The following is a 21,405-nucleotide window of genomic DNA, read 5'->3' as shown; positions in this document are numbered from 1 at the left end:
CTGCTGTGCTGTTCCAGCAATAAAGTTTCAACTTTGATCTCCAGCATCTGCAGACCTCACTTTCTCCCTGAATTATCTCATATCTAACTTCAACCAGAACTTTTACAAATTGAAACCAAAAGCTTCCAAGCTATGAGTGTTTTACCTAAGCAAAAATAAATCAATTCCTGATCCATCTAACTGAAAATAGTCTAATGTTCTTCAATGTTTACTCTGACCACTCATAAAACTCTCTCACTGAAAACAAATTTGCATTTTAGAAATAATGTCTCATACAGAAACATAAGTTTATTACCAAACCCCCTCATACACAGTCCAAGACCCACTAGTTCAAAATCCAAACTGTAAAATAAATAATATTAAAATTAATACAAATCACACACCTTACATCAGAGGACAACAGTAACAATGATACCCCTCAAAGAGTAGGGAGCTTGGATGGAATTGTACAATCTGGAGGGCTTTCAGACAGAGGTCACATGGCCCAGGTTGCAAATGGAATGAGACTAATGCATGTTTGTACTCAGTCAGAGAGGATTAGAATGGCAACAAGAGCAACATTGCTCCCTACTTCGCTCTTTGCACTTCCTCTGTGCCAGTTGGAAATTATCTTTACTCATCATAAAGGATTCCTGGATAGGATTCACTGGAAACAACACCACCAATACAGCAAAGGGAATTCAGCCAACTCATCAGCATCAGCAGAAGGCGGTCCCTCACAGATGACTCTTTTCCACTTTCAGAGTGCGTGCATAGGTGAATTACAATTCAATTACAGTTACAATCAGCCAATTACAGGTACAACTGTTCTAGGCAGACACCCCAGGAACCTGTGTTTCAGAATAATGTTGGAATCAGAACACTATTTGGGACAAAGTGTGACATTCTTTTTTCATGATCTTAGCTCTGACATGACCAAAGTGAAAATTGTAAGTTTCTTTCGGATATTTGACACCAATTCTATTTTTCTCCCAATTCTTTTGTCTACACAACACTACAGCATACTTACAGAGCCAAGTCTATTCATGGATTTTGGTTTTCACTGAAGAGTTTCTACTTTTCTGTTTCTCCTCAGACTTGTCTGTGTTATTGTTTTTAAAAGGGTACATGTATTATTTTACTAGTTCAAAACATTTGTCAATAATCTTTGCATGTTTGTTTAAGTAGTTTGCTATTGATATTAAACTATTGATATTAAACCAATTACTTGTTGTTGATGGAAGGAACTTGTCCCTAACATTAAATCTAAGAAATATACAAAGGCCATTAAATGTAGAAATTGTTCTGGCCTTTGCAGGAATGCAACCGGAAAAGGGAGCAGTGCCCTCCCCGGCAACCCCAGCCTCGAGCAGAACCTCTATTCCCGTTTTCACAATGTGGCCATTATCTGACATTTCAGTAGATGCCAGGGTTTACTGCCAGAAAGAAGTCTTTTTGAATGAGGAAGCTTGGTTATGCATTGCTACACAGTAACATGCTATGTTTTAATTTGGTTTGAGTATTAGGGAGCTCTTATTGCATCTACAGAAAAATCCAAAGTACATGGCTGTTTATTTCTTCAGAGGCTAGTTTTAATGAGGAAATATTGATTTATAGGAATTTTCACTTTGACCTTTCACTGAAGTTGAAAAGATATCTATCATAAAACTGGATTAATTTCTGTTGACGATCCATCTGTAATCTGGCTATGTAAATGAAGTACTTTCCTCCAATAGTCATTTTGAACAATATAATTCTAATGTGTAATAGTAATGAGCAATTAGAGCACTCTGTAGCTAGTGATGTAGTTACACGAGCAGTTTTATAAGCACGTGGTAGCACCTTTAATATACAAAGCAGTTCCCCGTGACCCATTTAGGAAGATGAATAAATTAACTTCCACATTATTCTCCAGCTCCTGGATAAATCTCTGAATAATTGTATGGAAAAATAAGAGTGTAAAGTTTATATAACAAAACAGCCAAAACCTATGAATAGACTCAGCCCTGGAGTATAGTGTGTGAACAAAGAATTGGAAAAAATAGAATCAGCGTCAAAAATCTGAATGAGATAACTTACAATTTCCAACTGATTTGGCAAGAACATTTGATAACAACATAAGTTCTGTTTCATTTTTAGCCATCTGTGATAGCTTCACTTTAGCTTTCCATAATATTATCTTTAGAATTTGACATTCCAAGTATGGTGGACATTATCTGTGTGTTTAAATCTTCCTCCTCGTTGAATAATTTATTTTCATGTATCTTATGTATTTTCCAATTCTCCCAGGGGCTGTGAAACCTGTTGCCCAACCTCTTCATGTACTTGCCTGCTTTGTGCATGTTAATGAACTATGGTGTCCTTGGTTGAGCACAGCAGAGCCTAACCCTGGTTTTTAACTTCACAAAGAAAAAGATCAAATGTTAGTCTTTTGTTTTACCCCTGCCTAACTTGAGATGTTAACATTGTAGAATTCCATTGTGCTGAGGTGAACCAGAGCATCAGAGAACACAAATTGAATATTCAACCTCAGCAGCAGAGTTTACAACTGAGGCACTGGAGAATTTCTTCAATTCTTCTAATTATATTTTTATTCAACTGTTTTTAATTATGTCTAAACTTGTGATCCATATATATAGATTTTAGTAGCGTTATCTTATGAATATAGAATATGTTTAAATAATAAGAGCATTAATGAGCAACTACAGAGATTTTAATTGCATTCCCTTCAGCTTCATTAATTATTAAGGGTGGTTGCTATCCTAACTGTTGTCTGAAGAACACACTTTCAAAACTGAATCCGCATACATTCATGTCCACAATGCATAACAATTTATTGCTCTGATATAAAGGTCAAAAACAAGAAAACTATAAGTGGTCACAAATCTTCAGGTCCAAAGACACATTTATTTGAATGACATGTACAATTAATAGACAATAGACAATAGGTGCAGGAGTAGGCCATTCTGCCCTTCGAGCCTGCACCACCATTCAATATGATCATGGCTGATCATCCTTAATCAGTATCCTGTTCCTGCCTTATCTCCATAACCCTTGATTCCACAATCCTTGAGAGCTCTATCCAACTTTTTCTTAAATGAATCCAGAGACTGGGCCTCCACTGCCCTCTGGGGCAGAGTATTCTACACAGCCACCACTCTCTGGGTGAAGAAGTTTCTCCTCATCTCTGTCCTAAATGGCCTACCCCATATTTTTAAGCTGTGTCCTCTGGTTCGGCACTCACCCATCATCAGAAACATGTTTCCTGCCTCCGTGGTGTCCAATCCTTTAATAATCTTATATGTCTCAATCATATCCCCTCTCAGTCTTCTAAACTCAAGGGTACACAAGCCCAGTCTTTCAGTGTAGGGTAATCCCGCCATTCCAGGAATTGACCTCGTGAACCTACGCTGCACTCCCTCAATAGCCAGAATGTCTTTCCTCAAATTTGGAGACCAGAACTGCACACAGTACTCCAGGTGTGGTCTCACCAGGGCCCTGTACAGCTGCAGAATAACCTCTTTGCTTCTATACTCAATCCCTCTTGTTATGAAGGTCAGCATGCCATTAGCCTTCTTCACTACCTGCTGTACCTGCATGCTTACCTTCATTGACTGGTGTACAAAAACACCCAGATCTCTCTGTACTGCCCCTTTACCTAAATTGATTCCATTTAGGTAGTAATCTGCCTTCCTGTTCTTGCCACCAAAGTGGATAACCATACATTTATCCACATTAAACTGCATCTGCCATGCATCTGACCACTCACCTAACTTGTCCAGGTCACCCTGTAATCTCCTAACATCCTCATCACATTTCACCCTGCCACCCAGCTTAGTATCATCAGCAAATTTGCTAATGTTATTACTAATACCATCTTCTATATCATTAACATATATTGTAAAAAGCTGCGGTCCCAGTACTGATCCCTGCAGTACCCCACTGGTCACTGCCTGCCATTCCGAAATGGAGCCGTTTATCACGACTCTTTGTTTCCTATCAGCCAACCAACTTTCAATCCGAGTTAGTACTTTGCCCCCAATACCATGCGCCCTAATTTTGCTCACTAATGTAATTCATGTGCTGAAATGTTCTGCATTTATGTAGAACATTTGCTCCTCAGTTCTGAGAGTCGCACGGATTATAAACTAGTTAAACTTTCAGTGAAATAGAATACATCAAAATAGGGAGGGAAGGAAAGGCCAGGATCCAGTTATTATCCTTATGAAAAGATATATATCTATGTTGCAATTCGTCAGGCAAATGACAAATGAAATTTCATACCAGCCAACAGAAACGAATGTGTTTGAGTGAAAACTGTGGGTAAATATATACTCTATGAAAGACATAGAATTGGCCTCAGACAGTAAGTATTCAAATTTGAGGATGAAGCAAAGCATTTTGAAAACAAGTGTCGATTGGAATTTCAAAGCTAGAACAGTAGTGTAAATCAAATGTACCAAAGATTTGGTCATTAATTAGAACTAGTTCATGCACAATATACAAGCATCAACAAGGTTCATAAAGGTATCAAGAATGGTGTAGAGAGAGAAGCATAAGTGATTTCATGAGTAAAAGGGTTGGTCCATAATTTGCTGTAGGATAAGACCATAAGATGTAGAAGCAAAGTAGGCCATTCAGTCTGTCAAGTTTGCTTTACCATTCAATGAGATCATTGCTGATCTGATAATCCTCAACTCCACTTCCATAACCCTTGATTGATGAAACATCTGTCTATCTCAGCTTTGAATATACTTAACAACCCAGCCTTGACAGCCTTCTATGGTGAAGAATGCCACAGAGTCACTACCCTCTGAGAAGAAATTCCTTCTCAACTCTGTCCAAAAAGAGCAGCCCCTTATTCTGAGATTATGCCATCTGATCCTAGACTCTCCCACAACCTTTCCACACCTACTTTGCCAAGTCCCCTAAGAATTTTGTATGTTTCAATTAGGAGTTTAGAAGAATGAGAGAAAATCTATGAGTACAAATCCATCCACTTATTCTTTTCTCATAAGATGGTCCCTCCATATCAGGATCAGCCTAATAAACCTTTTCTAAACTGGAATCCAGTGGAAACCTGCCACCTGATTTGCAAGTTCATGCTTTTCCACTTTTGTGCTTTGCATTGCTGAAAGTTTGAGCCATTAACAGGAAACCATACACTTGGAACAAAAACAAGGTAGTGAATCAGATTGATATTAATAGTGGAGGGACTGGGTAAGGATTGTAAATTGCTTCACTGTCACTAGGTTAAAATTCTGAAACTCTCTCCCTAACAGCCCCTACAACTTGAGGACTGTAGTGGTTCAGGAAGACAGCTCAGCACTGGCTTCTCGATGGCGTTTAGGAATGGGCAATAAATGCTGGCCGGCCCAGCCAAAGGCATCCATACCCATGAACAAAGTACAATAAATAATTCCAGACCTCCAATACTTGCCCACCATCTATTTGGCATAAGTGGGAAATGTAATAAAGAACAAAAAGATTGTACAGCACAAGAACAAACCTTTGGCCCTCCAAGCGTAACTAAACCAAAAAACAAACCTGCCCTTATTTGGTCTATATCCCTCTATTCCCTCCCTATTCATGTAACCATCCAGCTGCCCCTTAAGTGTCGCCAATGTGCCTGTTCCTGCCAGTCTTTATGTGAAAAACTTCCCTCGCACATCTCCCCCTCTCACCTTGAACCCGTGTCCCCTTATAATTGAAACTTCAGCCCTGGGGAGAAGCCTGTGACTATCCACCCTATCTATGCCTCTCATAATGTTGTAGACCTCTATCAGGTCTCCTGTCAGCCACCATCTTTCCAGCGAAAACAATCCTAATCTTTTTAACCTTTCCTCATTGCCAATGGAATACTCTGCATGAGTGGATGAGTTCAGCTCCAACAACACTCAAGAAGCTTGACACCATCCAGGACAAAGCAGCCCACTTGACTGGCATCACACCCACCACCTTCAGCATTCACTCCGTATACTTTACACTTCAGCACCTTACTGAGGATCCTTCCAATGCACAATCTCAACAAACAGCAACAATTTATATTTATTTACCAGCTACAGGAACAAGGGCAGCAGATGCATAGTTCTCCTCCAAGTCACTGACTTGGAAATATATCACTGTTCTTCACTGTCACTTAGAAAAGGAGCTGAAGAATTCTACCTAACTGCATTGTGCCTGTACCTGAACCACATGGACGTCAGTGTTCAAGCCATAGCTCAGCATATCTTCCCAAAAACAACATTCGAGATGTGCAATGTGGTACTGACATCCCATGAAAACGGGCAACCGATGTGCTGCCAGGAAAGTGTTTGGCAATTTATATTTGAATGCCTCGTATTTATTTACCTGTGTTAATTTAATCTTGTTTCAGGCTGTGGTAGATACAGCAGCGTAGGTAGCTGAGGTCTACTACATAAGGAGGGAAATCAAAGATGCCATTTCATATCATGAGGTTAGCATACAACACATCCCCTTACACCATGACCAGATGCCTTTCTGATTTCTCACACACATCCCCATCACCTAAACGTGATAACATCCTAGAACCTCCTAATATCATTACAGAATCCCTACAGTTTGGCAGAAGGCCATTCAGCCCATCAAGTCCACACCCACACTCTGAAATGTATCCCACCCAGATCTATCTCATCCCCGTAACTCTGCACTTCCCATGACCAATCAATCTAACCTGCATATCTTTGGACTATGGGAGGAAACTGGAACTCCTGGAGGAAACACACACACACACAGGGAGAATGTGTAAACTTCCCACAGACAGTCACCCAATGATGGAATCAAACTCAGGTTCCTGGCGCTGTGAGACAGCAGCGCGAAGCACTGAGCCACCATTGTATATTAAGCTTTGGATCTCCCTGCGCTGTCACTTTCTCCCTAGAATTCCAGCCTTTTCTCTTCAAAGGCCTATCAGTCCAACAGCCAGTTGACTGCATCCATGACACCTTAATAAAAAGTGTAAGTCCTGTCAGAGTTTGCAGGGAACCCATTCTTTCTAGTTTCCCAAACTCAAAGCAGTAACTCCCCACCCCACTCTTCCCAACACCATCCACATATTCAGATCCAAAAATGGAGCTCTAAACAAGGTTTATATAACAGTCAAACATAAAATCTAAATCTACTTCTATTGACAGTGAGTTTAACCAAACATGCAAGATTCAGTCTTGGGCGATTGCATTCTTTCAGCTTCACTTGAAGACTGATGGGATCATTTACAATATTACTTTTCAAACTTTATTAAACTATAGACAAAATAATCTAACATCCTATAATAATATAAAACCAAGAACTGCCAATGCTGGAAATCTGAAGCAAAAATAAACATTGCTGGAGCGGCACAGTGGCTCAGTGGTTAGCACTGCTGCCTCACAGCGCCAGAGACCGGTTTCAATTCCCACCTCAGGCGACTATCTGTGTGGAGTTTGCACATTCTCCCCGTGTCTGCGTGGGTTTCGTCTGGGTGCTCTGGTTTCCTCCCACAGTCCAAAGATGTGCAGGTCAGGTGAATTGGCCATGCAAAATTGCCTGTAGTGTTAGGTGCATTAGGCAGAGGGAAATGGGTCTGGGTGGGTTGGTCTTCGGAGGGTCGGTGTGGACTTGTATGGCCGAATGGCCTGTTTCCACACAGTAAGTAATCTAATCAAAACTCAGCAGGTCTGGCAGCATCTATGGAGAGAAAGCAGAATTAATGTTTCAGGTCCAGTAACCTTTCTTTAGAACTCTACGTAACATCCTAATATTCAAAATTTCACATTAACATATTACAATAATCTGGTTTTTCCATTTGATTGGTTTTTCCTCCATTCTGTCTGAATCAATGATCTGATGCAAGATAAGTTACATATGCAGTGTTGATTGTTTAGCTGTTGGTCAGTCAGTGCTGGACAATCAAGTGATTTTTAGTCATAATGAATAAGCAATAGTGAGATCACAACATGGTAATGCTAATTTAAGTCAATTTATTTTAATTCATTTGTGGGATGTAGGCATTGCTGGCTGGGCCAGCATTTATTGCTCGTCCCTAGGTGCCCTTGGGAAGGTGGTGGTCAGCTGCCTTCTTGAACCACTACTGTCCAAATGCTGTCGGTTGGCCTACAATGCCATTAGGAAGGAATTTCCAGATTTTGAGTCACTGACAGTACACTTCCAAGTCAGGAGAGTGAGTGGCTTGGAGAGAAACTTGCAATTTATGGTGTTCTCATGTATCTGCTGTCCTTGTCCTTCGAAATGGAAGTGGTCGTGAGTTTGAAAGGTGCTATTGAAGGATCTTCAGTGAATTTCTACAGTACATCTTGTAGATGGCACACTGCTAATACGGACCATTGGTGATGGAGGGAGTGGATGCTTGTGGATGTGGTGCTGTGGGCTGCTTTGTCCTGGATGGTGTCAAGCTTCTTGAGTGTTGTTGGAGCTGCACCCATCTAGACAAGTGGATAGTTTTGCATCACACTCCTCATTTGTGCCTTATATATAGTGGTCAGGCTTTGAGGGCTCAGTCGGTGAGTTACTTGCCCATGTGTTCCTAGACTTTGACCTGCTCTTGTATTTATATGGCAAGTCCAGTTGAGTTTCTGGTGAATGATAACTCCAGCAATGTTGATAATGGGAGATTCAGTGATGGTAACACTGCTGAATGTCAAGGAGCAACGGTTAGATTATCTCTTATTGGAGATGGTCATTGCCTGGCATTTAGGAGAAAGTGAGGACAGCAGATGCGGGAGAGTCCGAGTCAAAAAGTGTGATTCCGGAAAAACACAGCAGATCAGGCAGCATCTGAGGTGCAGGAGAGTCGACATTTCGGGCATAAGCCTTTCATCAGGAATCTAGAGGGCATGATAGATAAATAGGGGCTAGGGGTGGGGCTAGGGTGGAAGGTAGGTGGGAAGGCAATAGGTGGACGCATGTGGGGGGTAATTGTGAAAGCTAGATGGGAGGTTGGAGCGGACGGGTGGGAAGGAAGGTGGACAGGTAGTACAGGTCAAAAGAGTGGTGCCAAGTTGGAGGATTGGATCTGGGATGTGGTGGGGAGAGGGGACAAATGTTACTTGTCACTTGTCAGCCCAACCCTGGATATTGGACTGTTGGAAGAGTCTATGATTATTATGACACTGTCATGACTATCTGAGGAGTCATGAATGATGCTGAACATTGTGCACTCATCGACAAACATCCTCAATTCAGACCTTATAATAGAGAGAAGGTGTTTGATGAAGTAGCTGAAGACTTTGCACAGTTGACAGGGCTGTTTCTGCTGTTGTCTTCTCTGGTGCCTAAGTCTATGCCAGGTGATCTGTCCAATTTAATTTCTTTTGAGACTTTGTAGTGATTGTTACAACTGAATTAGGCTCGACCATTTCAGAGGGCAGTTAAGTTTCAACCACATTGCTGTGCATATGGAATCACATGTAGGCCAGACCAGGTGAGGATAGCAGATTTGCTTTCCTGAATGACATGAGTGATCCAGATGGGATTTTCTAACAATCGACAATGTTTCATGATCATCATTCGGGTCTTAATTCCTGACTTTTTTAAATTGAATTCAAATTCCACCATCTGCCATGGCATGATTCGAACCCAGATCCCAGAACATTACCTGAATTTCTGGATTAATATGCTAGCGATAATACTAATAGTCATCATCTTCCTTTAAGATGGGACACTACTCTGAGGAATTCCTGCAGGGATGTCCTGGAGCTGAAGTGATTGATCTTCAACAACCATAACCTTCTTTCTGTGTGGCAGGTATGACTCCAAACAGTGGAGATTTTGCCCTGATACCCAGTAATTTCAATTTGGCTAGGAGTCCTTGATGTCACACTCGGTCAAAAGCAGCCTTGATGTCAAGGGCTTTCACTCTCACCTCACCTCTCGAATTCAGCTCTCTTGTCCATGTTTGAACTAAGGTTGTAATGAGATCAGAATCAGAGAGGACTTGGCCGAAATAGGCATCACTAAGCAGGCCATTGCTGAGCAGGTGCTGCTTGATAGCACTGTTGATGACACCTTCCATCACTTTACTGATGATTGAGAGTAGACTGATGGAGCAGTAAATGGCTGAGTTAGATTTGTCCTGGTTTTGTATTAGGATATACCTGAGCAGTTTTCCACATTTCTGGATAGATGCCAGTGTTGTAACTGTACTGGAACAGCTTGGCTGGGGAAACGGCAAGTCTTCATTACTATTGCAAGTCTTCAATACTATTGCAGAATGTTGACAGGGGCCCACAGTCTTTGCAGTATCCCGTGCCTCCAACTGTTTCTTAATATCAGGGGAGACTGATATCTGTGAAGTTGGGGGATGACTGGAGGAATCAAAGATGGATCATTCACTCAGCACTGTGAATGTTTCAGCCTTATCTTTTGTGTTCATGTGTTGGGCTCTTCCATCATTGAGGGATAGTTGTTTAATTGACCCCCACCTTTGTCAACTGGATGTGGCAGGACAGCAGAGCTTAAATCTGTTTTGTTGGCTGTGGGATCACTTACCTCTGTGTAGCACTTGCTGCTTATGCTGTTTGGCATGCAAATAATCTTATTTAGTAGCTTCACTGGGTTTAACCCTCATTTAGGTATGCCTGGTGCTGTTCCTGATATGCACCCCCCCTTCACTCTCCATTGAACCAAGGTTGATCCCTTGGCTTCATGGTAATGTTTGAGTGGGGGATATGCCAGGCCACGAGGTTGCAGATTGTACAGGAGTATAATGCTGCTGCTGTTAATGGCCAACTGCATCTCAGGGATGCCCAGTCTTGAGTTGCTAGATCTGTTCGAAGTCTGACCCATTTAGTACGGTGATAGTGTCACAAAACATGATGGAAGATATTCTCAATACGATCGATTCCACAAGGACTGTGCGGTGGTTGCTCTTACCTATCCTGTCATGGACAGATGCGTCTGCGGCCAGCAAATTGGTAGAGGTGAGGACAAGTATTTTTCCTCCCTCTTGTTGATTCCCTCATCACCTGTTGTGGACTCGATCTAGCAGCAATGCCGTTTATGACCTGACCAGCTTGATCAATACTACTGCTGTTGAGCCACTCTTAGTCGTGGACATTGAAATTCTCCACCCAGAGTACGTTTTGCTCCTGTCCATCCTCAGTGCTTCCTCCAAGTGTTGTTCATAATGGAGGAGGAAAAGGGAGGGAGGTACATGGTAATTAGTAGGTGGTTTCTTTGCCCATGTTTAACCTGAAGCCATGAGACTTCATGGGGTCCACAGTCAACATTGAAGACTGCTAAGGCAATGCCCTACTGACTGTATACCACTGTACAGCCACCTCTGCTGGGTCTGTCTTGCCGGTGAGACAGGACATATCCAGGGATAGGTGGTGTTTGGGACATAGTCATGCTCATGGAATCATACCTTACGGACAATGTCAGGCTTTTGCTTGACTTGTCTGTGAGGCAGCTCTCCCTATTGTAGCACTAGCTAGGAAGGAGGACTTTGCACAGTTGACAGGGCTGTTTCTGCTGTTGTCTTCTCTGGTGCCTAAGTCTATGCCAGATGATCTGTCCAATTTAATTTCTTTTGAGACTTTGTAGTGATTGTTACAACTGAATTAGGCTCGGCCATTTCAGAGGGCAGTTAAGTTTCAACCACATTGCTGTGCATATGGAATCACATACCAGGTGAGGATAGCAGATTTGCTTCCCTGAATGACATGAGTGATCCAGATGGGATTTTCTGACAATCGACAATGTTTCATGATCATCATGATCATCATTCGGGTCTTAATTCCTAACTTTTTTAATTGAATTCAAATTCCACCATCTGCCATGGCATGATTCGAATCCAGATCCCAGAACATAACCTGAGTTTCTGGATTAATATGCTAGCGATAATACTAATAGTCATCATCTTCCTTTAAACATATGTTCCTTTTGATAATACAATTAAATTGAACTGAGGACCAAGTCATCTTTAGATTAGATTAGATTACTTACAGTGTGGAAACAGGCCCATTGGCCCAACAAGTCCACACCGCCCCGCCGAAGCGCAACCCACCCATTCCCCTACATTTACCCCTTACCTAATACTACGGGCAATTTAGCATGGCCAATTCACCCAACCTGCACATCTTTGGACTGTGGGAGGAAACCGGAGCACCCGGAGGAAACCCACGCAGACATGGGGAGAACGTGCAAACTCCACACAGTCAGTCGCCTGAGGCGGGAATTGAACCCGGGTCTCTGGCGCTGTGAGGCAGCAGTGCTAACCACTGTGCCACCAAGCCCCATCAGTCTGTTATGAAAAATTATCATTTTGCTTTCTTGTCAATTTTGTATTGTGCTTTGCAAAAATTCTGTTTATTTTAAAATAACTTTCATCAAAGCCATTTCAATTTTGAAAGTGGTGCTGATCTTAATCCTAGAAACCCATCAATTTCTAATTTGTGATTGTGAAGTTCTCTAGAATGCTTATTCTTTATATTTTTGACAAGAAGGAAAATTATTGATGGGCCCAAGCTGTCTCGTTAACACAGTGACACCTAATTAACACCCTGGTCGGACACACACCTAAGTGGCTGCGTGAGGTCCTGCCTATCGGCAAGCTTCTGAAGTGATAATTAAAATTCACCATAGGTGAAATCCTGCAAACTGTGCCTTACATAGAAAGAACTGTTGCTATAATTGTTAATTATCTCAGCTATGAACATTTCAAAAACAAAATCCTTATTGCGATTTTTTGTTAATTAAGGAAAGTGCATTCGGTGTTCTTGTTTACATTGCCTTTATTATTTCATTTATTTCAACGTGTACAGATTGTGTACAGCTTGAATACAGATCATGGATTAAAGTGATGACAGCTGGTGGAACATTGTCACAGATGGTAGCCAAAAGAATGTAATTAAAGTCTCAAGATTATGTGTGTAACTGCATTGGATATTTACCTAAGTATATGGAAAAATGTGCAGCTGATTTGGTCAAATTCACATGTATTGGTGCTTCCAGCTAAATGCAGCAGGAATAATCTTTCTGGACATTTCACTGTGTGGTTATAGAAGTGAGTTGAACAGATACGCAAATTTACCCATTAATGCTGCTAATGCGATGGTCCTTGTGTACACTGATTCAATAGCCTCTTCTGATCACTTTAATAAAAAAGACAAGGACTCTCATCATTTACTTCAAGATGGCTTGAAATCATTTCCTTGACTGCAAGGTCACTGAGTTCATCCAAACTGATATACTTGTGATGGATCTTGTCCTCTGTCACCACGACCACCCGCACACCATGCTTGTCCTCTCCCAATTGGCAACCTATAGCTGAAGTCACTACCATGTCCAGATCATTAAACTTGCCACCAGCGTTCCTATGGTAGTGGCCTGAAAAGATCGCCTTTACACCTGGAACAAATGAAAATGTTTAATCAGCATAACAACATCATTGTTGCATTTCAGACTTCTCAATTCAGTTTCCTTTGACAGTCATGCCTGTGCTAAAATTTGTGATGATGTTCAGTTTCTACACAAATAATTTAGCTTTTTGAAGCCCGAGAATGAATTTAAAATCTTTAAAATACATGTTTGTAATTCTATTTATTGTGCCGCTATGCTCGATAGAATTTCACTGAGTGTAATCGATGTTGGAACTGTTGTGCAGATTCAAAGATTGAGAGGAACTGGTGGAAAATACTTTTCAATACAGTTAATTTAATTTGGATTTAAAAAAATTTAACAGGGCATGGGTCACATTCTTTTCCATAACGGTTTTTCCTCTGATTTTAAAAACAGTGAACCAAGGCTCACTCACTGTCTGTGCTGGGACTTTTGGAAATCTCATTAAGTTGATGGAACATCCCAAATGCTACTCAGTTGTTGGGGGAGGGGAGATTCCAAATGTCTTCACCCCCCAGCTCATCTCAGATCCAACCCTTCAACTCTGCACCACGTTCTTCACCTGTCTCACCTGTCCATCTTTCTTCCCACCTATCTGCTCCACCCTCCCTACTGACCTATCACAATCATCCCCCACCTACATCCATCTATCACCTTCCCAGCTACCTTTCCCCCAGCCCCACCATCACCCTCACCCTCCTAGGCATCAGGGAATTACTTTTCCTTATGCTTCTATTTATTTCAAAAAGGTACAATGCCTGAACATGTCCCTTCTGCATGTAGGAGAGAGATTTCTATGCATGAATATACAGAGCTTCCAGCCATTCTAAGTGAACCACTTTGCAAGTCTGACTGGTCATCTCAAACTCATTGCCAGAGTAATTCATAGCTCACTCAGGATAAGTCATAAATTGTGAAATCACATCCAACTTTAGGCATAATTGTTAGATCCCAGCTGATGATAATACTGGATAAGTCAGATCCCAGAGTGAAACTTGAATTGACTGACCATAAGTTTTACTTTTTGCTATTTGTTTGCTGAGGTTAACAATCACTGAACATATTCACAAGATTCTGATGTACTTTTAACAAAAGAACATCAAAGTTTATTAGATAGTATACAAAAACTAGTTGAAACAGTTTCAAAGATCCTATCCTTTTATCCTCAACAAAAACCTTACAGATACTCAAACCTCAGTGAAGGATCAGCCTGTCTCCACTTCAAAAGATTCTTGTTCAGTTGACATGACTGTTATTTGTTTCATTTTATTAAAGTTCTGAATTCACGATTTTCTTTTACATATCTTTCTTTCTGATACCCTGAAACAAACTGCTAACACAGCTCACTTACATGTTAACATGAGATCCATGAAATCCTGTCTCACAGTTTTCTGCTTCTGGATCTTTTCTCGGACAGACTTTTAAGATACTGGGTCTTTTTGTGCAGAGTGTTTTGGAGACTACAATACTAATATCACCTCCTTACTTTTACTGAACTTGCACAGACTGTCTGATTTTCTGTCTTTCTGTGATACTGAACTCCTGTTGCTAGGCAAGAGTATTTTCTTTTTTTATCCTCTTCTACCAATGAACTGTTTATCTTAGGAGTTTTAAAAACCTCATTTAAATGTAAACAATTCTCAGACAACCTGGTACTACTCTCATTATCCAAAAATAGAACGAAATCTGTGCTTGCCTTCTTAACATAAGCAATATAGAAATACAAATCAAAATTAAAGCTTTAAATAATTTCTCCACTTTACAACCAATGTTCCCTAACAATAATAATATATTTTGAATCTTCACCACATACTGCTCTGGTTTTGCTTGCAGAGTTGTTTGAATAGAGTCAGTAGTTTGCTTACTGCAGACAAAAGGACGTGTTTTTTGATCAATCATTAGGCACTGGAATGTGCTTGACATTAATCAGTGCTGAAATTCATAATCCATATTGTTTAGCTGTGCACTACACTGAATGACTATTTGGCTTGACAGTAGCATCATGCAAGTAGAGGATACCAATCATGTTGCCACTGCATTTTGGTAGTATGAGACAGTTATCTTCCCCTGTATAATTTGAAGTTGACTATTTACTTTTTTGATCCTTGGGCCTGTTCATGACTATATGCAAGTGAAAAATCACACAACACCAGGTTATAGTCCAACAGGTTTAATTGGAAGCACACTAGCTTTCGGAGCGACGCTCCTTCATCAGGTGATTGTGGAGGGCTCGCTCCGAAAGCTAGAGTGCTTCCAATTAAACCTGTTGGACTATAACCTGGTGTTGTGTGATTTTTAACTTTGTACACCAGCATCTCCAAAATATGCAAGTGAGAAATGGTCCAATTGAGGTAGCCATTATCCTGTAGGATACTTCAGTGTGTCTACATCTTGTAGCACTGAAGCATACACCGAGTAGTGAATTCTCAACTAACCTGTTGTGGAAAGGAACCACATTAAACAGTTGCATTTCAATGATGAATCTGAACACAGGATGATGTAGCATGATGTTTAGGGAAGTTGTTACCCTAAATTGAAAATAAGGATGAGAGTTTTAAAGTATAGCTGGTGAGAGCCCATTTAGAGTACTGGGAGCAGATCTGGGCATCATACCTTAGGAAGGATATGTTGGCCTTGGAGAAAATATAACATTGGTTTATAAGAATGATATGAGGACTTCAGGGTTAAGGTATGGGGAGAAGTTAAACAAAATAGGCAAATTTTCTCTGGAATTTAGAATGTTAAGAGGTGAACCAATTGAAGTCTTCAAGATATTAATAGGAAAAGACAGTAGGTAAAGATAAACTATCTCCAATAGTTGAAGATTCTACAACTAGTAGGCATGGTCTAAAAATTAGGGCTCGGCCTTTAAGTAAAGATGTTAGGAAGCATTTTTACACTGAGAGTGATAGATCTTTAGAATTCTCTTCCACAAATGGCAATTGATGCTAGGTCAGTTGGTAGTTTTATATGTGAGATAGATACATTTTTATCTAGCAAAGCTTCTAAGGGATATAGGTCAAAGGCAGGTCTATGGAGTTAGGCCGCAGATCAGCGCTCATCTCACTGAATGGCAAAACAGGCTTCAGGTACTGATGGCATATTCTTGTTTCTATAAAGGTAAAAGGTTGCTTATCAGAAGCCACTACAGGTCAGTGAACACAGAGGCAAGATTGAGGCGGGGGAATGGAACTTTGTACAATAAGAGCACACAGAGCAGAGCTCTGGATGGCATCATACAGAGGGTAGAATACGGCAGACCTGACAGATATATGTTAGAATGGTCAAGGCAAGAGGTAACAAAGGAACAAATTGGCATTCTATAGACTCATAGAGCTGTACATCATGGAAACAGACCCTTTGATCCAACTCATCCATACCAACCAGATATCTGTATTAATACAGTCCCATTTGCCAGCATTTGGCCCATATCCCTTTAAATCCTTCCTACTCATATAAACATCCAAATGCGCTTTTCCAGCAACACATTTTCAGCACTGACCAATAAAGGCAAGCGTACCAAACTCCCTTCTTAACTATCCTGTCTACCTGGGATCTCTACTTTCAAGGAACTATGAACCTGCACTCTAAGGTCTCTTTGTTCAGCAATATTCTCCAGGATTTTACCATTAAGTCCTGCCCCGATTTGCCTTTCCAAAAAGTAGCACCTCACGTTCCAGCACCGTTGAACTGAGAAAGGCATAGAATTGGGTAATATTAGAAGTGGAGATTTGCAGTATTGGTATGGATATGTGGTGGGAAATCCATCTCAAGGTTTTGATAAATTTAGTTTTGTCACAAAATCATTTCCAGAGAGAATGGAGTTGAGAAACATATCAGCAATGATCAAATGGTGGAAAAGACTTGATTTTTTTTCTTTTATTCACACATGGGATGAGAGTGTCAATGCTTAGGTAGCATTTATTGCCCATGCCTAATTGCCCAGGAGCAGTGAAGAGTCAACAACACTGCTGTGGATCTGGAGTCACATTTAGGCCAGACCAGGTAAGAATGGCAGTTTCCTTCCCTAAAGGACATTAGTTAACCAGATGGCTTTTTCCAACAATTGACAATGAATTCATGGTTATTATTAGACACCTTATTCCTTTTTTTTACTGAATTCAAATTTGGTATAATGTTATCTGAATTATTACCTGAGTCTCTGGATTAACAGTCTAGCAATAATACCATTAGACCATCACTTCCCTCCATGGACTGAATGGTCTAACTCTGCTCCTATGTCTTACGGTCTTATGAACAGAATCAATCAGCAGGAGCAAGGAGAAAGAACAAAGAACAATACCTTTGGTTTAGCTGCTATTTAACTGGACTGAGATCCTGCTCATCCAGTACTAACTGTTGAACAAACAGTCCGATTGTTTAGAGACAGTGGAGAAGACAAGGAAGCTGGTGGTGAATGGAGCTAAGTGTCACCAGCTAACACTGCGTTCACATCATGCTGTGATGTGGAAACATAGTTGAGAAAAAAATGGGACAAAGAATCTCCTCTTTTACTGCTATTCAAGTGCAAGAAGAAGCTCACTTGATTTGGGAAAAACCCTTTTTGTAATTTATCCTGGGGCCAATTTCCTAACTCATTTTCAACCTGGTTTATAATGTGGCAGAATAGAGTGCTCACCTTTTGCAGTTATTCTTTTCAGCAAATAACTTAGCTGCTCTGAGTTTTAAAACGTAAAATGCCCATTCACGCATTTAACCTTATCGGTTACCACTGTTTTAAACGCTGCCATCTCATCCATCCTGTGGCGAAGTACTTAACTTTATTCAGTTGGGAATTAGTATGTTGGCAGTTATGTTTCTGCACTGTATCCAGCCTTTCGATAAGAACAGGTGTAGAGGAATGGGGGAGTAGAGAGGAATTGTTCACCCTTTAAGTCAAAGTTTTATATTACCTTGAAAAGTTTTGACTGAGTGAATCAAGATCTTCATGAAATGATACAGCGACATCAAGGAATGATACCAGAGAAAATACAGACAGATATAACAGACCAATCAGCAGTTGTTCTGAGGACATTCAGTTGACTTGTTAGTTGTGTAACATTTTTCAGAATGAAAAACAAGGAGTGAAATAACAAATAGAATTCAAAAGAGGGCAAGTTAACCACAGTGGAAAAATAATCTATCAAGCTGTCACATACAAATCATAGAACTATTAAGACGTTAATGGAAAACAATGTGCCATTAGCAAAGAAAGTGAGATGGAAAATTCATGGGTGAGTGCAAAGATTGTTTGAAATTAACTTCCCTCCCACATGGTATTAGTCTCCTTATCAGTAATTCCAACCAAGGGAACAACAGATCATTTCCCTTAAATAAATATCCATTTTAAATATCTCACAACAAAAAACATTTTCCTGTTAAGTTTTTCTTTAAAGTCCAGCATTGATTATTAAACCTTGCAAATGATTTGAATTCTTCTTTTTGTTCTGATGTACTGAGAAAAATAATTTGACCAAAATATTTCAGATGGTTTACAAAAAAAGTAGCTTATCTATTTATTTTCAACATCTGCCTAATGCGCATATCTATACATCCATCTTGAATGTAGTTTACGCGGGTCGTTGAGCAAACAATTCATAATCACTTGAACTGATAACAGAATTGAAACTTTAACAGCATTTTATTGAACAATTTGAATTTTGAAACTTTCTGCAACTCAATGTCATTCAAGTCTGTGGTAATGCCATTTGACATTTCAATTTATTCAGCTTAATGACATTTTACAGTATTTAGTCAGCTTATTCAGTCATTCCGCATGATAAGTAGCCATTCTCACAATTGTGCCAAGAAATGTAGACACACTAGTATTGATATGGCAATGATGAAAGCTATGTGCACCAATATAGTTTAGAACAAAATGAAAAAGATCGAGTGAATCCTTATCAGAGTATAGAGGCAGTAGGAGTATATTTAAGAGGGAAATCAGGAGGCCAAAAAGGGGACATGAGATAGCGTTGGCAAATAGGATTAAGGAGAATCCAAAGGGATTTTACAAATGCATTAAGGACAAAAGGGTAACTAGGGAGAGAATACGGCCTCTAAAAGATCAGAAAGGCCTGTTGGAGGAAGTGGTAGAGGCCAGTACAATTACAGCATTTAAAAGGCATCTGGATGGGTGTATGAATAGGGGGGTTTAGAGGGACGTGGGCCAAGTGCTGGCAAATGGGACTAGATTAGGTTAGGATATCTGGTCCCAGCTTATTCAGCCTCTCCATAAAGATCAAACCCTCCAACCCTGGCAACATCCTTGTAAATCTTTTCTGAACCCTTTCAGGATTCACAACGTCCGTCCAATAGGAGGGAGACCAGAAATACACACAATATTCCAAAAGTGGCCTAACCAATGTTCTGTACAGCTGCAACATGACCTCCCAACTCCATTAATTGATGCTTTGACCAATAAAGGAAAGCATACCAAATGCGTTCTTCACTATCCTAACTACCTGCGACTCCACATTCAAGGAACTATGAACCTGCATTCCAAAGTCTCTTTGTTTACTCACACTCCCTAGGACCTTACCATTAAGTGTATAAGTCCTGCCCCGATTTGCTTTTACAGAATGCAGCCCCTCACATTTATCTAAATGAAACTCCATCTGCCACTCCTCAGTCCACTGGCTTATCTGATCAAGATCTTGTTGTACACTACATCTCCAATTTTGGTATAATCTGCAAACTTACTAACTATATCTCTAATGTTCACATCCAAATCATTTATATAAATGATGAAAAGTAGTGGACCCTGCACCAATCCTTGTGACACACCGCTGGTCACAGGCTTCCAGTCTCTGTCTTCTACCTTTGAGCCAGTTCTGTATCTAAATGGCTAGTTCTCCTTGTATTCCATGATATATAACCTTGCTAACCAGTCTCCCATGGGGAAACTTGTCGAACGCCTTACTGACCTCCATCGAGATCACATTTACCGCTCTGCCCTCACCAATCCTCTTGGCCTGTTTCCACGCTGTAGGGATTCTATGATTCTATGAACTAGTAACAATATTTTGAAGAGGGGTCTAAATAAAGACTCTGATGATTTTAAAGAAAAATGCCTTCTGAGAGTTAATACTTTGAGTTCCGAAGAAGGGTTATTGGACTTGGAACATTAATTCTACTTTCTCTCCACAAACACTGCCAGTCCTGCTGAGTTTCCCCAACAATTTCTGCCCTAGTATTATATTTCCTATTACATATATTATATAGCACGTCATGGCATAATTTGCATAAAATATTTCTTACGTTTCATAGAGGTGACCTCAATTGTAATTACTGGGATTATTTTCCCTGTTAAACGAATATTTAAAACACAAACATTCTAATCCCATCTCCACAACAAGAAACTAATTAGTGCTTGCACTGAGGGATGTAATCTATCGTTAAACACATCGCATTACCTCGTTAACTAATTTAATCCTTCACCAAATTAATTTTTAATGTATATTGCAAGTGAAATATATTCTGAAGGCCAATGGGATATAATTTATATCAATTGAACATTTTTGAGAGCTAATTATTGTAATGGTCTTATTACATATACATAGGTAGTTACGTTGTACTCATATTTTCCACTTAACCCACTTAACAATGAATTGTATTAGGACATTCTTTCCCACAAGGTTACAATGTCCTTTACTTCATGAATCTCTTCTACTTAACAATTACTTTCATAAAGTCTGGTGAACCTGGGATCATATGCATAAATTTACCATGGATGTAACCTTTCTTATTTGTATACAATTTCTTTGCTCATTCCTCCTCAAGCATCAAGCCCAAAACAGGTACCTAGGCAGTTCCTTTAAAAAAGAAATTCCATAAATTCTACATCCTGATCTTTCATTCAGAAGTTCAATATACTTAAGCCAAACATCTGATTTTGTAAGATGGGAGAATTCTCAGCTCACTCATGGCCAAAACAAATATAAACCCATGTTGCATTTATATGGAGAAATATGCTGAAGAGGACTAGCTTATTTTTATATAAAATATCCTTTCACCTCAGACACCATTAAAAAAATAATTCATTATGATTGTCATGCTACTCTGCTA

General features: G+C 40.1%; 1 protein-coding gene across 2 annotated transcripts in view; it reads right to left on the bottom strand.

Moving 5' to 3' along the window:
• Positions 1-12,713: 12,713 nt before the first annotated feature.
• The window catches only part of cpped1 (calcineurin-like phosphoesterase domain containing 1), a 186,131-nt gene continuing 177,439 nt past the window's right edge, over positions 12,714-21,405 (bottom strand). For both annotated transcript variants that reach the window (XM_043712111.1, XM_043712112.1), the window contains exon 4: positions 12,714-13,347. In XM_043712111.1, coding sequence (XP_043568046.1) covers positions 13,094-13,347 — 254 coding nt within the window. In that variant the 3' untranslated portion in view covers positions 12,714-13,093. The remainder of the gene's footprint in view (positions 13,348-21,405) is intronic.

The sequence above is a fragment of the Chiloscyllium plagiosum genome, chromosome 21, assembly GCF_004010195.1.
Source record: "Chiloscyllium plagiosum isolate BGI_BamShark_2017 chromosome 21, ASM401019v2, whole genome shotgun sequence".
NCBI classification, from domain to species: domain Eukaryota; kingdom Metazoa; phylum Chordata; class Chondrichthyes; order Orectolobiformes; family Hemiscylliidae; genus Chiloscyllium; species Chiloscyllium plagiosum.
This window is presented reverse-complemented; position numbering and strand designations above follow the sequence as displayed.